This window comes from Eutrigla gurnardus (assembly GCF_963514095.1).
Source record: "Eutrigla gurnardus genome assembly, chromosome: 7".
NCBI lineage: Eukaryota > Metazoa > Chordata > Actinopteri > Perciformes > Triglidae > Eutrigla > Eutrigla gurnardus.
In genome coordinates, this window is record NC_139921.1 from 3,431,344 (window position 1) to 3,446,179 (window position 14,836).

General features: G+C 41.4%; 1 protein-coding gene across 1 annotated transcript in view; it reads left to right on the plus strand.

The window, feature by feature from the left end:
- Positions 1-13,137, plus strand: part of gabra2a (gamma-aminobutyric acid type A receptor subunit alpha2a) — a 16,673-nt gene extending 3,536 nt beyond the window's left edge. The window contains exons 2-10 of the mRNA XM_084012795.1: positions 733-1,230; positions 3,900-4,012; positions 4,323-4,390; positions 7,336-7,556; positions 8,162-8,244; positions 9,178-9,321; positions 10,200-10,352; positions 10,557-10,759; positions 12,712-13,137. Of these exons, the coding sequence (XP_083868921.1) occupies positions 1,163-1,230; positions 3,900-4,012; positions 4,323-4,390; positions 7,336-7,556; positions 8,162-8,244; positions 9,178-9,321; positions 10,200-10,352; positions 10,557-10,759; positions 12,712-13,014 (1,356 nt within the window). The 5' untranslated portion in view covers positions 733-1,162 and the 3' untranslated portion in view covers positions 13,015-13,137. The remainder of the gene's footprint in view (positions 1-732; positions 1,231-3,899; positions 4,013-4,322; positions 4,391-7,335; positions 7,557-8,161; positions 8,245-9,177; positions 9,322-10,199; positions 10,353-10,556; positions 10,760-12,711) is intronic.
- The last annotated feature ends 1,699 nt before the right edge of the window (positions 13,138-14,836 follow it).

Sequence of the window (14,836 nt, forward strand, 5' to 3'; positions counted from 1 at the left end):
CCATCCATCCATCCATCCATCCATCATCCATCCATCCATCCATCCATCATCCATCCATCCGTCCATCCATCCATGCATCCATCCATCCATCATCTATCATCCATCCATCCATCCATCCATCCATCCATCCATGCATCCATCCATCCATCCATCCATCCATCCATGCATCCATCCATCCATCCATCCATGCATCCATCCATCCATCCATCCATCCATGCATCCATCTATCATCCATCCATCCATCCATGCATCCATCTATCATCCATCCATCCATCCATCCATCCATGCATCCATCCATCCATCCATCCATCCATGCATCCATCTATCATCCATCCATCCATCCATGCATCCATCTATCATCCATCCATCCATCCATCCATCCATCCATCCATCCATCCATCCATCCATGCATCCATCCATCCATGCATCCATCCATCCATCCATCCATCCATCCATCCATGCATCCATCCATCCATCCATGCATCCATCTATCATCCATCCATCCATCCATGCATCCATCTATCATCTATCATCCATCCATCCATCCATGCATCCATCTATCATCCATCCATCCATCCATCCATCCATGCATCCATCTATCCATCCATCCATCCATCCATCCGTTATTGTTACTGTAACTACAGCTCACACCCTCTCCGATCCTTTTACATGTGGTGAACCTCCATCAGACCCTTCATGAATCCCACACGCTGTTGTATTTGTAACTGGCAGGGTTGATCTGGAGCGTGTGCAGTGGTGCGCACCAGAGGGTCTGAAGGCTTCCTCCCCCCCTCAGCATGCATCCATCAGTGTGATGTGTTAGCGGACGCTTGGCTCTGCAGGCTGCTCTCTGGGAGACTCTCATCTGGAGCAGCGGAGGATGAACGGACAGTGAACGCACCAGTAGCTCCGCGTCGCTCCTCTTCTCTGGGTTTAGACGCCGCTCGCGCTCTCTCCACGAGGACACCTGTCGCCTTTCACATCCATCGACAACTTCATTGGACGCATCAGAAACAAGTGGATAGTTGGGGGTGAGAGAGTGGACGGAGGCTGAGCTGGCGGGAAGTCTGTATCCATGGAGACGCAGATGTGTGTGGACTCCGTGTAGTTCCAGCGGCTCTTTGGGATTCTTTAACCCGCTCTTGAAGAGCTCTCAGCAGCCATGAGAGGCCGGTGGAGCTCGCACGTCGTGGCCGTGTTGGTCTCTGTGGTCGTCCTGTGGCAGACCCGGTAAGTTACACGGAGCGCGATATTTCATATTTCATATTAACATATCAATATTTCATATTCCCGAACGCCGGTTAAGTCCCACTCTTGTTCTGCTTGTCTATTCGATGCGTTACGGTACGCATCGAATAGACAAGTACGGCGATAATTTCACAACAATGTCCCCAACTTAACACAAAAAGGTAAACAGGACTTAAGAAATATGAAATTCGGTCAGTAAATTATTCTAATGTCATGTTTTTATTCAAAAAGGCAGCTCCAAAAATATAATTTCATCAATGAATCACATTTGATCCATCAAATTGTTGGTTACCTGAAATTGTCAATGATGTTATGACACAATATTTATTTGAACTGTAGGCTAATTTAAAATTACCCTAAGACATTTTCAATGGACTCTTGATATGGGCTCATTTGATGGAATTGTGTGCTTTTTGTATTTTTGGCCACAATTGATAGAATCTTCTCAGTTTGCACTGTTGGATCATAATGAGTTACTTAATCATTGGTCAACAAATCTATAACTTTGGTGGTTGATGGATTTCTGTAGCACCTTATCAATATCATATGATTTATTTCCTGTCACTCTGTAACTACAGGGTGACTTTAACCGAGGTGGAGGGGACGTCAGCAGAGATCTGATACGACTGCTTTATGTGGATTGACAGTAGGCCTGCACAATATGAGGAAAATCTACGATGTGCGATAACATCTTTCAATATTGCAGATAGTATGACGATAAACAAATATTGAAGTGTGCATGTTAGCGATACAGTTGTCTTTCTGCTTGACTAGGTCCACATAGACCCCAAACATTGAAGATGTTCACTGAATAAAGAAATTAAATAATTCAAGCATGTTTTTATGAACAAGCTGGTCCCAAGCAAACATGACAACTCTGAAACCAATAGAAACCCTCTATAAGCAAACCTTAAAAACATTAGATCATTAGATCACCACTGCAATATTATAAATAAATACAACTTATTTAATTTAGAAAGTTTTTTACATTATCTGGATGCCTGTCTCATTTTTGAAATATTACATGGGCTGGCACCTCCACCGCTGGGTGAGTTTATACAGCAGAAAAACAGCAGTGGCAGGGCAACTAGGGCAGTTACCAGGGGAGACTGTGTTATACAGTATAGACGTAGCAAGTTTGGCCAAACAATCTTCTCAGTACGGGCCGCAAATTACTGGAACTGCCTTCCTACTGAACTTAGAGAAAGCACAAATAAAACCTAAAGAGATGGATTAAAAACAACCAAAACTGCAATCATCAATAACTGACCTACTTGTGCTGCACTTCTTTGTATTGCACTTATTTTTTATTTCTATTTTTCATGTCTCTTTTCTCTCTCTCTCTCTCTCTCTCTCTCTCTTTTCTCTTTTGCTTTCTAACCTTCTTGCATTTTTTATTTTTTCTCATTAATGTAATGTGATGATGTGTTGACCTGCCAAGGGACTACAGATGGAAATTAGCTCTTTTGCTAACTTAAATTTAAATAAGACATAAATATAAGAAATTAAAAAATGTTATATATTTCAAAATATTTTCTCCTAAACTCAACAAAAACATCTGTTACCATAACAGTTTTGGAATAATGAAAAAATCCAGTGGAAAATACTAAACAGCAGGTGAATATATAAATTCAACGTGGTAATTTAATTGTTGGCGTTCTGTGATCAGTGAGTCTCTGAGACGTGGAGCTCCAGTTGAGCTTCTTTCAGAGCATCTTCTGCTTCCTGCTTCTTCTAGAAACAAGACATGAAACATTTGAAATTATTAAGTGACTGTGAGACAGACGACCATTATGTGACACTAGCTCAAAATCAGTAGGCTACATACAAAACAATAGAAAGAGATTCTCGCTGTATGAGCTGTGACGCCACCCAGAGGAGATACAGAGATAATGCAGAAGCATTGGCTGGATGCCGAGCACACATGTTTCTCAAACAGTGTGTCTTGATGGACGGTGCAGAATAGGCCGGCATGCTCGTTTCAGAGTTGACCATTATAATCACGTAAATGCCGGAATGCCTTCTCAAACAAAACAAAAAAACAATACATTGTGCAGTCCTACCTTCCAGGCTAGATGAGATATATAATCCCTCCACTGTAGTGTGTTTTGAGTCCACCCCGTGGCCTCTTCCCAGTTGGATGTGCCTGTAAACCTCTAAAGGGAGGCGTCCAGGAAGCTACTGAAGGTCAAGTTCTGAAGGAGCCAACAGAACCACATCATCTGCAAAGAGCAGAGACACAATACGGAGGTTTGACAATAAGGAATAAATAAATAGTCTCGCGGTGGCTGAACAGTATGATACCCCAATAGTTTTTTTAGCAAATTCTCGAGTCCACTTTTCATAAATGGGACCTGCCACTCCCGAGGCTCAGTCCCTGACCTCCATGTGATGATGAAGAGACCAGTCAGCCAAGACAGCCCAACAATGTCTTGCAGCATCTCAGGGTGAATCTCATGACTAACTCACCATTCACTGTAACTACACACATGGACCAACTGTATTGTTAGAAATGATCAAATTCATCATCATGTTGGTTTAACTTTTTTTTCAGGTCCAGAAATGTTACTTGGAAGGGAACAAGCCCTTCCATCAATCAGTCTTGTGATGTAGGGTTAGAATTTCAATTCACACATTTGTCTTTCATTTAGGTCAAAAGCAGATTCCAATTCAACACGCAACGTCAAAGACATCACAACCTTCACTAAGATCTTGGACAGTCTGCTGGATGGATATGACAACAGACTGAGACCTGGTCTGGGAGGTAAGAAAGGGAGGCCATTCTTGTTTGTGTGCACCAGGTGCTCCACAGATTCACTATTTCACTTTAATTTGTTGGGGGAATCACAAGGGCCGGGGGGGTCAAAGTTGAAGCAGAGGATGTTGTATCCTGCCTTTTCCCCTTGTATGATCTTATCCTACATTTACAAAATGCAATTTAATGAGGTATCTCATGTCCTCTCATGTATCCCAGTCGGATTTCAACCCTTCCACAAAATGCTAAGTTACCTGTGATGCAGTGCATCTCTCTTCCTTGTGATCCTTGCATACTCTGTCCCTCTGTGTTGTCACAGACCGAGTAACGGAAGTGAAGACTGATATCTATGTGACCAGTTTTGGTCCAGTATCTGACACAGATATGGTAAGTCTCACTGCTCATCTCTTAGTTCATCGACTCCAGCTCCTTGGAAGCTGTAAATGTTCAATCAAACAGCTTGAAACAGTTTGAAATGTGCAGTTTCAACTGGTTGTAAAAGAAAAATACTACTAATACTAGTATTATTTCTTCAGGTGCTTGACAACATAACACGAAGAAGCTCGACGTTATTAAAAAGAACCAGATTCCTACTAATAATAATGACTATCTGGTGATTTTCAATAGCATACAAGGAATATAAATGGAAACTATTAAGATCAGCAACCAGCCATTATAAATTGATGAGACATGCAAATTATAATCAAAGGAATAAAAGTAAACACACATAATAAAGTCAAATAATAGTTACAGTTTACCAATAAGAAATAAGACACGTGTTAAACTAATAAAAGAAGTAAGTCAGAACAAAACCAGGTGAACAATCCCTTTGTTTTCCAGTTTAGTTTTAAAGGTTGATGGCATTGGGCTTACATGATTGGGTGGGATGTTCCGGCGGTGAGGAACTTTAAAGCTAAGGCAGTTTCACCAGTTTCTATGGAAACCAGACCAGAAGATCTGAGGGCCCTAGCTCCTTCATTGTGTCGGCAACCTTTTTAAAATGATCTTGTTTACCAGTGAGCCATAACATCATTAAGGTTAACATAACTTTGATGCCCATCAACATTTACATCTCCAACAGATCTGTCATTCCATTCATACAGCCATGGAGGACATTGTCAGGACATGGTGATTATATATGAGGATATTCTTCCTCAGATAAAAAGCTCCTTACAGACAGATAGATTTAAGTCCTTGAAAACTTTGGAAAACACTTACCTAAATACAAAATTATGTATTAATACATTTTTTAAAATAGGTACATTGTGTAATTTACATTTACATTTAGGGCTTTTAGCAGACGCTTTTGTCCAAAGCGATTTACAATAATACAGAATACAATAATTCTGTCTTTCTGATCATTTCCGGAGGCCTTTTCTTATGTTAGGCTCTATGTTTCACCTTTCTACAACGACAGTGAGATAGACAGCTTTTTCTGTTATTTGAGACTAAGGAATTAACATCATATTAACTATCTGCAGCTTTGGAGTTATATCTCAATGGCACAAATGACTGATTCTATGTCGACCGTGTTCCTGTAGGAAACAGTGAAGCATCACTGTGGCCGTCAGCCGTCTTTAATCTATGACCTACTTAGATCAGAGAGTCCTCAGAGAACAGTAGTGATTTTAATACAGAGATAATAAAAAATGGATGGGAGCAGGTATGACAGGAAGCCCAGGTTCAAATATTAACAAATGGATTAGTATGCTTACCCGTGTAACTCTGTCCTTAATACATATGTATATATACCAAAGTAGTGTAGTAGAATAATGTACTGTAATATTGTTGCACTGTAGAGTAATAGTGTAGTGTTGTAGTTTAGCAGAGTAGTAGTGTATTAGTAGTGTAGTTTAGTAGAGTAGTAGTGTAGTGTAATAATGCAGTGTTGTAGTGTAGTGTTGTAGTGTAGTGTAATAGTGTAGTGTTGAAGTTTAGTAGAGTCGTAGTGTAGTAGTGTAGTAGAGTAGTAGTGTAGTGTTGTAGTGTAGTAGAGTAGTAGTGTAGTGTAGTGTTGTAGTGTAATAGTGTGGTGTTGTAGTGTAGTAGAGTAGTAGTGTAGTGTAGTGTTGTAGTGTAGTAGAGTAGTAGTGTAGTAGAGTAGTAGTGTAGTGTAGTGTTGTAGTGTAACAGTGTGGTGTTGTAGTGTAGTGTAGTGTTGTAGTGTAGTAGAGTAGTAGTGCAGTGTTGTAGTGAAGTGTAATAGTGTGGTTTTGTTGTGTAGTATAGTAGTGTTGTAGTGTAGTGTAATAGTGTAGTGTTGTAGTTTAGTAGAGTCGTAGTGTAGTAGAGTAGTAGTGTAGTGTAGTGTTGTAGTGTAGTAGTAGTGTAGTGTAGTGTAGTGTTGTAGTGTAATAGTGTGGTGTTGTAGTGTAGTGTAGTTTTGTAGTGTAGTAGAGTAGTAGTGTAGTGTTGTAGTGTAATAGTGTGGTGTTGTAGTGTAGTGTAGTTTTGTAGTGTAGTAGAGTAGTAGTGTAGTGTTGTAGTGAAGTGTTATAGTGTGGTTTTGTTGTGTAGTATAGTAGTGTTGTAGTGTAGTAGAGTAGTAGTGTAGTGTTGTAGTGTTGTAGTGTTGTAGTGTAGTGTAATAGTGTGGTGTTGTATTGTAGTAGAGTTAATAGTGTAGTGTTGTAGTGTAGATTAATAGTGTAGTGTAGTAGTGTAGTAGAGCAGTATTGTAGTATAATAGTATAATAATGTAATCGTGTAATGGTGTAGTAGAGTAGTAGTGTAGTGTTGTAGTGTAGTGTAATAGTGTAGTGTTGTAGTGTAGTGTAATAGTGTAGCGTTGAAGTGTAGTAGAGTAGTAGTGTGCGTTTCCTGGTGAGTTCTATATGTGGAGTGAGGAGAGATGTTTCCACACAGTTGAAGGGCCTGAAGGCCTCAGTGATATTGATTTAAACTGGGGCTGACACATTGCCTCAGGGAGCAGCTGGACCTGAGACTGACAGACAGGTCCAAACCTTGCCAGGTGTTATGACGGACCAAGCCGCCATCAAATCTGAGGCTGAAGACATCAGAAGATGACTCAAACCCACAACATGAAATTGAAAAAAGACTTAATGATGAAACTTAAATCCTCAATCATGTGTTCATAAAATGAAAGGAAACAAATTCCAACATGGCTACGAAAAAAGTAAATATGTTAATATTGTTTAAAGTGAGAGCAATGATCCCACCAAATTCCACCATTAAGGAACTTCATCCCAACCCTGCTGCATGTTAGGGGGCACTATGAAACCCGCTGATCACGCCAGAGACTGATGAGTCACGCCGGTGCTTCTCCTGTTGACAGTCCTACAACTCTGCTTTCCCTGCTCTTTCTGTCTCAGGAGTACACCGTCGATGTTTTCTTCCGTCAGAGTTGGAAAGATGAGCGACTGAAGTTCCATGGACCAATGAACATTCTGCCTCTTAACAACCTGATGGCCAGTAAGATCTGGACCCCGGACACCTTCTTCCACAACGGCAAGAAGTCGGTTGCCCACAACATGACCATGCCCAACAAGCTGCTGAGGATCATGGAGGATGGAACCTTGCTCTACACTATGAGGTGTAGTAACATTATGTTTGTGTTCATCCAGTGTAGGCGAGTGAGACTCAGTGGGATGTTTTGGGGGTTTATTTTAAGAAAAGTGAAAGTGAATGACCCATTTAGTACCACAACATCTGGCTGTGATTTCGTCGACTATTCATTTACGATGGGCTGTCTTCTGTCTTATGACCCAATACATTGTTAAAGCACTCTTACAACCCATTCATTTTGGTGCAGAATCACACTGCAGGTATGTTATAACTTCATGAATGGATAGTTAAGTGGCTGTATTGTTTGGACCAGTTCCTGCCTGTCTGTTGTGGACAAAGAGTTGGATCTGTTGTTATACTGTATGTTAGACCGATAACTGCTGTCAGGATGAACTGAAAATAAGTCAGATATTACACAAACACCAGTCGTCCCCTTGCTAAAACAGAATTAAAGTCTGCAATGCATTCATGTTAGAGGGGCAGCCATATCACAGACAAAAGTGCAGCAATGTCTAAGGAGATAGAGCGGGTTGTCTAATAATAACACTGGCAGTTTCCAAAACAGTATTGGACAAATGAATGAAGCGCCACCATAACAACAAGATAACTACAATTTACAGAGTGTTTCTGCAGGCTCACGGTCCAGGCTGAGTGTCCCATGCACCTAGAAGACTTCCCCATGGATTCCCACTCATGTCCTCTGAAGTTTGGCAGCTGTAAGTTGGGTTCATTCAAACTGTGCTGCCTCCTTAACTTCAACCTCATTCAAACCTTCAATGATACATTTACTATTTTCAACAAAGACCACACTAAAATGTTGCTTGTAGATAAATATTTCTCTTTTTTTTCAGTCAAAATTGGTTTTGTCTCCCAGACAGTTAAAGGTACAACATATTAAAACAATTCACAAGAGGTACGAGAGAAGGAAATAATGTCAAATATAATTTTTTTTAGGTGTTAAATGTCTTCAAAATCAGGAAATTCACACTGTAGACTGACATATCTTTAAATATTATTACTATCATGTTGGACTCAACTTGGAAGCGGCACCAGGATAGACCCAGAAAACCTGGGAATGCCTCAGGGTCCCCCAGGAGGAGCTGGAGGGACTATATAGCCCACCTAGCCAGGGAACACCTCGGGTTCCACCACAAGGAGCTGGAGGGAACATATAGCCCATCTAGCCTGGGAACACCTCGGGGTACCCCGGAAGGAGCTGGAAAGCTGGAAAGTGACTGTGTAATCAGATAAGCAGAGGAAAACAGATGTTGGAGTGACTTTATTTTGCACGTCCTGCTTCTCTGACAGATTCAGCCAAAAGTATGATTCATAAAACAGCCATGTCATTTCTACAAATAGATGTTGAAGAGGTTTTAGATTTTGTATGGACGTTGTGTTGTACCTGAATATAAATGATTGGAAAGAACATTTTATTACAGTCTGGGTTGAAAAAGAGTGAACCTATTTTCAGATAATTTCTGTATGAACCAACCAAAAGGTAGTTTACTGACCATGACATGATAATACTTGAGTGAGAGTAATTATAGCTCGCTTGATGTATGCAGGGGAGGTGTTCATGTTTGTTATCTGAGTCACTGCTGAGTTAGATAAAGAGTTGTTCAGTGTCTCCTTCTCATTGTTTGCATCAGATGCCTACACTAAGACAGAGGTGACTTACATCTGGACACGTAATGCCTCCCAGTCAGTGGATGTGGCAGCTGATGGATCCAGACTCAACCAGTACGACTTGGTCGGCCAGACTGTGGGGAAAGAGACCATCAAATCCAGCACTGGTGAGCCTTATGAATCTACTTCCTGTTGGACAAACAGAAGCACCATACCAGTGGACACATGACCACTGAACTAAAATGCCATGTAACTCTAAAGCTAGGAATCTAAGTCTGTGTCCATGTGGGTTTGTTTATCTACCTTCCATCTCACACCTGCGCCACACCAGAAGAAATGTGAGCAACTTTGATTCCCTTGTTTGCAACATTCATCACGTCTGGGTTTCATATGGGTTTAGTCTTGGGTTCAACAGCTTATGGGCGATAGACTTTCTTGGTTCGGGGCTGCATGATCAGGAGGCTTGGTTGTCTTCTTCGGGTTTTTATCTTAAGCTGAAACCTGAGTGCTCAGGTCCAAAATAACTGTAGGTTTAACTTTGACTTCTCCCTCAACGTTTCCTGGTGAAGAACAGTGGACCTCTGAAGTCCTTTTTTGTCATCAAGTAGGCTTGGGCCAGTTTAAACATTTTCAAACCAGTTTGATATCAAGCCAAACACCGGACTGGACTGGTATACCGGCTTTAACCACTAGGTGTCGCACTCTGCACTTCCAATTGGCTCGAGGCTTCCTAACAACTATGAAAGGTGAACTTTTGGTCATCTTGCATATTTACATGACTCTTAAACCGCAAAAGTTACTGACTAATATACATGTTGATGATACAATGGGAAAGGGCATATCAGAGTTCACATTATCACACAAGTTCAGAAAAATAGCCAAGTGAATTTGAACTTAACTTCTCACAGACAGCTTGAAGAAACTCAATGAGCGATCAAAGCAACATTTGATTAATCTTTATTAAAATTGTTTCTGCAGATATGCACCTAATAATGAATTTGTCCAGCATCTACTGTGACTATCCTCTCTGAACTTCTCTCCTCAGGTGAATACACAGTCATGACAGCTCACTTCCATCTGAAGAGGAAGATCGGCTACTTTGTGATCCAGACCTATCTGCCCTGTATCATGACCGTCATCCTCTCCCAGGTCTCCTTCTGGCTCAATCGAGAGTCGGTGCCAGCCAGAACTGTCTTTGGTGATTAACATTACAAGCTCCATTCACCCTTTCCACAGAGAAAGAAAATAGATTTATCTTACACATGTTTTTTTATTATACTCTATATCTATCTCTACACATAAACTTTCAGTAAACACCGTCTTGAATCTAGCATTAAATTACACTATTTCTTACATATTTAATGGAAAAGACAAAATACATACATTTATTCTTTATTTTCAGGTGTAACTACAGTTCTCACAATGACAACCCTCAGTATCAGTGCCCGTAATTCACTGCCCAAGGTGGCCTATGCTACAGCGATGGACTGGTTTATTGCCGTCTGCTATGCCTTCGTCTTCTCTGCACTTATTGAATTTGCTACCGTCAACTACTTCACCAAGCGAGGCTGGGCCTGGGACGGAAAGAGCGTCGTCAACCAAAAGGTAGAGTTTCACACACACTGTCACACAGAGATGGACTGTTCCTGTTCAGGATCACTTATAAAGGCCATTTCAGAACCTTCCTGGTATGAAGCACTGAACCCAGAACGAGGTACTGAACCCAGAACGTGTTACTGAACCCAGAACGTGGTACTGAACCCAGAACGAGGTACTGAACCCAGAACGTGTTCCTGAACCCAGAATGTGGTACTGAACCCAGAACGCGGTACTGAACCCAGAACGGGGGACTAAAGCCAAAGCATATTACTGTACCAAGAATGCAGTACTGAACCCAGAACTCTGGTACTGATAGTTTTGCACTTAAATTTGCTACCATCAATAAATCACCAAGCGAGGCTCGGCCTGGGATGGAAAGAGTGTCTTCAATGATACATTTACATTTCCAACTGTCAGGTTTTACACCATGTTTTTGACTTCCGGTCTAATTGTTTTCTGTGTATCACCTGTGTAGTTTGAGTTTTTCAGCTCTGCCCACTTTGTTTCCACCAATCAGTTTCCAGCCTGCCCTCATGTCTGCCCACCTGTGTCTTGTTGTCTCATTAGAGTCTAGTGTATTTAGTCCGTGTCTTTCCCTGTATGAGTGTCAGGACTTCTGCGTTAGTCCAGTGTCCATGTTCCTGTCTTAGTTTCCAAGGTCTACCTTCCTGCTTTCATCGCTCATGTTCCTTGTTTTTTTGGATTTTGCTACCAGTTTCTGTTATTAAAGCTCACCTTTTGTTTAATTTTTCCTGCCTGACTCGTTTCTGCACTTTCTGCACTTGGTTTGAACTCCAAGATTGTGACAAAACTAATCAAAGACATGCATGAACACAAATATGCAGTTAATGTTCTTCACAGTGCTTAAAGTTGAAATGTTTACAAAAATTAAACTTGACTTATTGTGATACCCGTGTTCCCAACGCTGTCTTATCAACTCAAAATGTTGCACTGTTTCCATCTTCAGTCTGACATTGACTTGCAGTCTAACCCATTGTTGTGGGGGAGGGGGATTTCATGTGTCCACTCAGTAAAGTGTCATGTCATTTTCAGTGAACACTGATGCCGAACCTGGTTGAACGTACCGGTTCTGCCAGGTTTCAAGATTGTGGAAGAGTGGAACAAAGGAAACTAAGTAATGACAGCCTCGACAGCATCTCTCTTGTCTGCAGCAGTCACCGTTATTGTTATTAAATATATTCAGCATGACATTGCCGATAGTTCCGCCCATGCTGCCGATTGACTCATTGTTAGTTCCCACGCAGCACTCATTGGATTAATTCTTTCTGACCTAAGAAACCTTTGTCGAGGTCACAATGCCAGACTCGGTGGAGTGGGCAGATTCAAAAGTCTGGACCCCGGGGACATTACTGTTAAAATGCAATAAATTCAGAATAGTATTATGTTTCCAAACAGGGGAGGCATGCCAGAAAGCGTCTGGGATCCATTGGTTTAACTCAGTGGTTCCCCACACCACCAACATCTAGATCAACCTTTGTACTATTTTAATGTGAAAGAAACATTGATGGTTTCCATGTGACTCGAGCTGCCATTACCACAGGGGCCAGAACCTGGAAGCCGTTACTGTCCCAGACTTGGGAGGAGAGGATGTGTACGCCGCCTGGAGTCCTGGAGGCATTCCAGCCATCGCATTTCATCCATTCCAGAATCTGCAGGGCACTTTGCTTGTTTGTTTGAACAGCAATTGGATTCAGCCAAGATGTTAGGAGGGGCAGTTCTTATTTCATGCAGTGTGTGAAAGAGCAATGGCTTAAATAATATTTCAGAAGAATCACTACAGGCTGTGGAAAATATATATATTATGCTGCCATCATTGTAAAGCTGTCATGAATGTGCAGTGAATGTGTGTGAGCTGTCTTGCATGAACCATAATATCAATTGAGCAAATCCCCATTTTTACTTGAACGGCTGTCTAACGTTGAGGCGTTTCCCTACAGAAAAAGCAAGCTCCAATCATGAAGAAGAACAATGCTTATGCTGTTGCTGTGGCTAACTACGCTCCCAACATCACCAAAGAGTCCACGCTGCCCACCGTCTCCAAGTGTGCTCTGAGTGATCCCAACAAGACCCCCGCCGAGACCAAGCCGGAGCTGAGCAAGAAAACCTTTAACAGCGTCAGCAGGATCGACCGCATCTCCCGTATCATGTTCCCTGTGTTGTTTGGGAGCTTTAACCTGGTCTACTGGGCCACATACCTGAACCGAGAACCAGTCATTAAAGACCTGGATCCTTCCATATGAACTGGATCCACCCACTCCAAACACATTCAGTTGGCACTCACTTTCGTCAGCTGGAAGCTGTTTGGAGTGTGGAGAAACCTCAATCTCGGGTTTGGATGGATGCAGCGTCAAACAGAATACACAGTATATATTATATACAGTATACACCTTTGTGTTTCAGCTCATTCTGCTGCCCTCAGATGAGGCTAACTGATATGCAGGAAGTAGTCTGCTGTTATTAATTTATTTTCCTATAGTTTTGGTAATTTTGCTTGGTGCTAGCAACATTCACAGGGTTACACAATATCAAGCTTGGTTCTGTGAGGGGTCGTATGCATACCTACCATATCACAAGGCCTTTATGTTGTCATTATGAGTAAAGTTATACAGATGGTTCCAAATGTGTCTGCTGCTGTTTTATTTGTCTGTGTTTTCCCAAAATAACTGAATTAGAGCATTTCCTGCCACCGCCCAAATAAAAGTACTTAGTTCAGTTAAAAAAAAAAAAGGTCCACTTACTACCTTGTTCTTAAGCTTTCAAAGTTATAACATGGTCTTCATCAGCAGATGAGGTTTTAATCACCTGTAATGTTCAAACTCTTCATTCACCTGCATTTAGGTATGGCTTTCATTCCACACATTCACACACACACATTCACCCATTCACACACCGATGATGTCATGGCCCACGAGGCTGGTGTAGAGATAAGGCAGAAACTCAAACGTGTGAATTCAAATGAAGTTTCCTGCAGTAAACCCAACAGAATATGGTGTTTACTTTTTCATACAGATCGGACTGCACCCCTCCCACGCTTACACAATTCTTACACAATTCCCACAAGGCTATTTCTAAGCACACAGTGTCGCAAAATGATCACTGTGACCGGTCAAGGTGACCTTCCAAGCGTCTTTCTGTTATTTCCTCATCTCTTCTGTTCTATTCTGGTCTTTATTTTGGATTACAGTTCAGCAGAACATTCAGTCCACTTTCAAAGTACCACAGTGGCAGACCTGCACGGTGAATCAGGATCGGATGTTATCACTCATTAACGCTCAATGAGTATCTTGGCCAAGGACACTTTGGCGTGTGGACTGAAGGAGCCGGGGATCAAACCACCGATTTTCCTATTGGAGAAGGACTCATTTTCATGACTTGTTGCCTATATTGACTTGGAAGTAAATGACGTGTGAAGTTGTTCATGGTTGAGATAAGAAAAGATCGTCCATTGGTGTTTAGGCTCAGTCAAACATCTAGTTAAGGTCGACCTTCCATACTTGTTCTATTTGCTCTACCAAAACAAATGAAACCCTTTATTTAATCCACTTTTTCACATATATATTCTATAATTGTTCTAGAGATGAATATATTTTCCACACTCGTGTGACTCGTGTTTGTTTAAATGATTCATGTTACCACGAATACAAACGTGAGATCTTCACTGACCAACACAACACATCTCTGTGTCTTTGTGTTTTTAGCTGGGCATCCATCCATCATCCATCATCCATCCATCAACCATCCATCATCCATCCATCAACCATCCATCATCCATCCATCCATTTATCCATTATGATCGAAACCATCATCCATATCCATTCATTATTCTCCATCCATCCATTATTCCCCATCCATCCATGTATACATATATATGTATGTTATGTCTTGAACACAACATCATCGGCGTAGAACCACATTCACTCATAAAAACTCTTTTTATAACAATTCAAATGAAAATGTTGTCATGGCCTTCACAAATCTTGCTCGGTGGAGTTTTAAACCTAGTCCAAGGTATCTCCATATAAAGTGGTCCAGGTAACACACACATACACATACACACACACA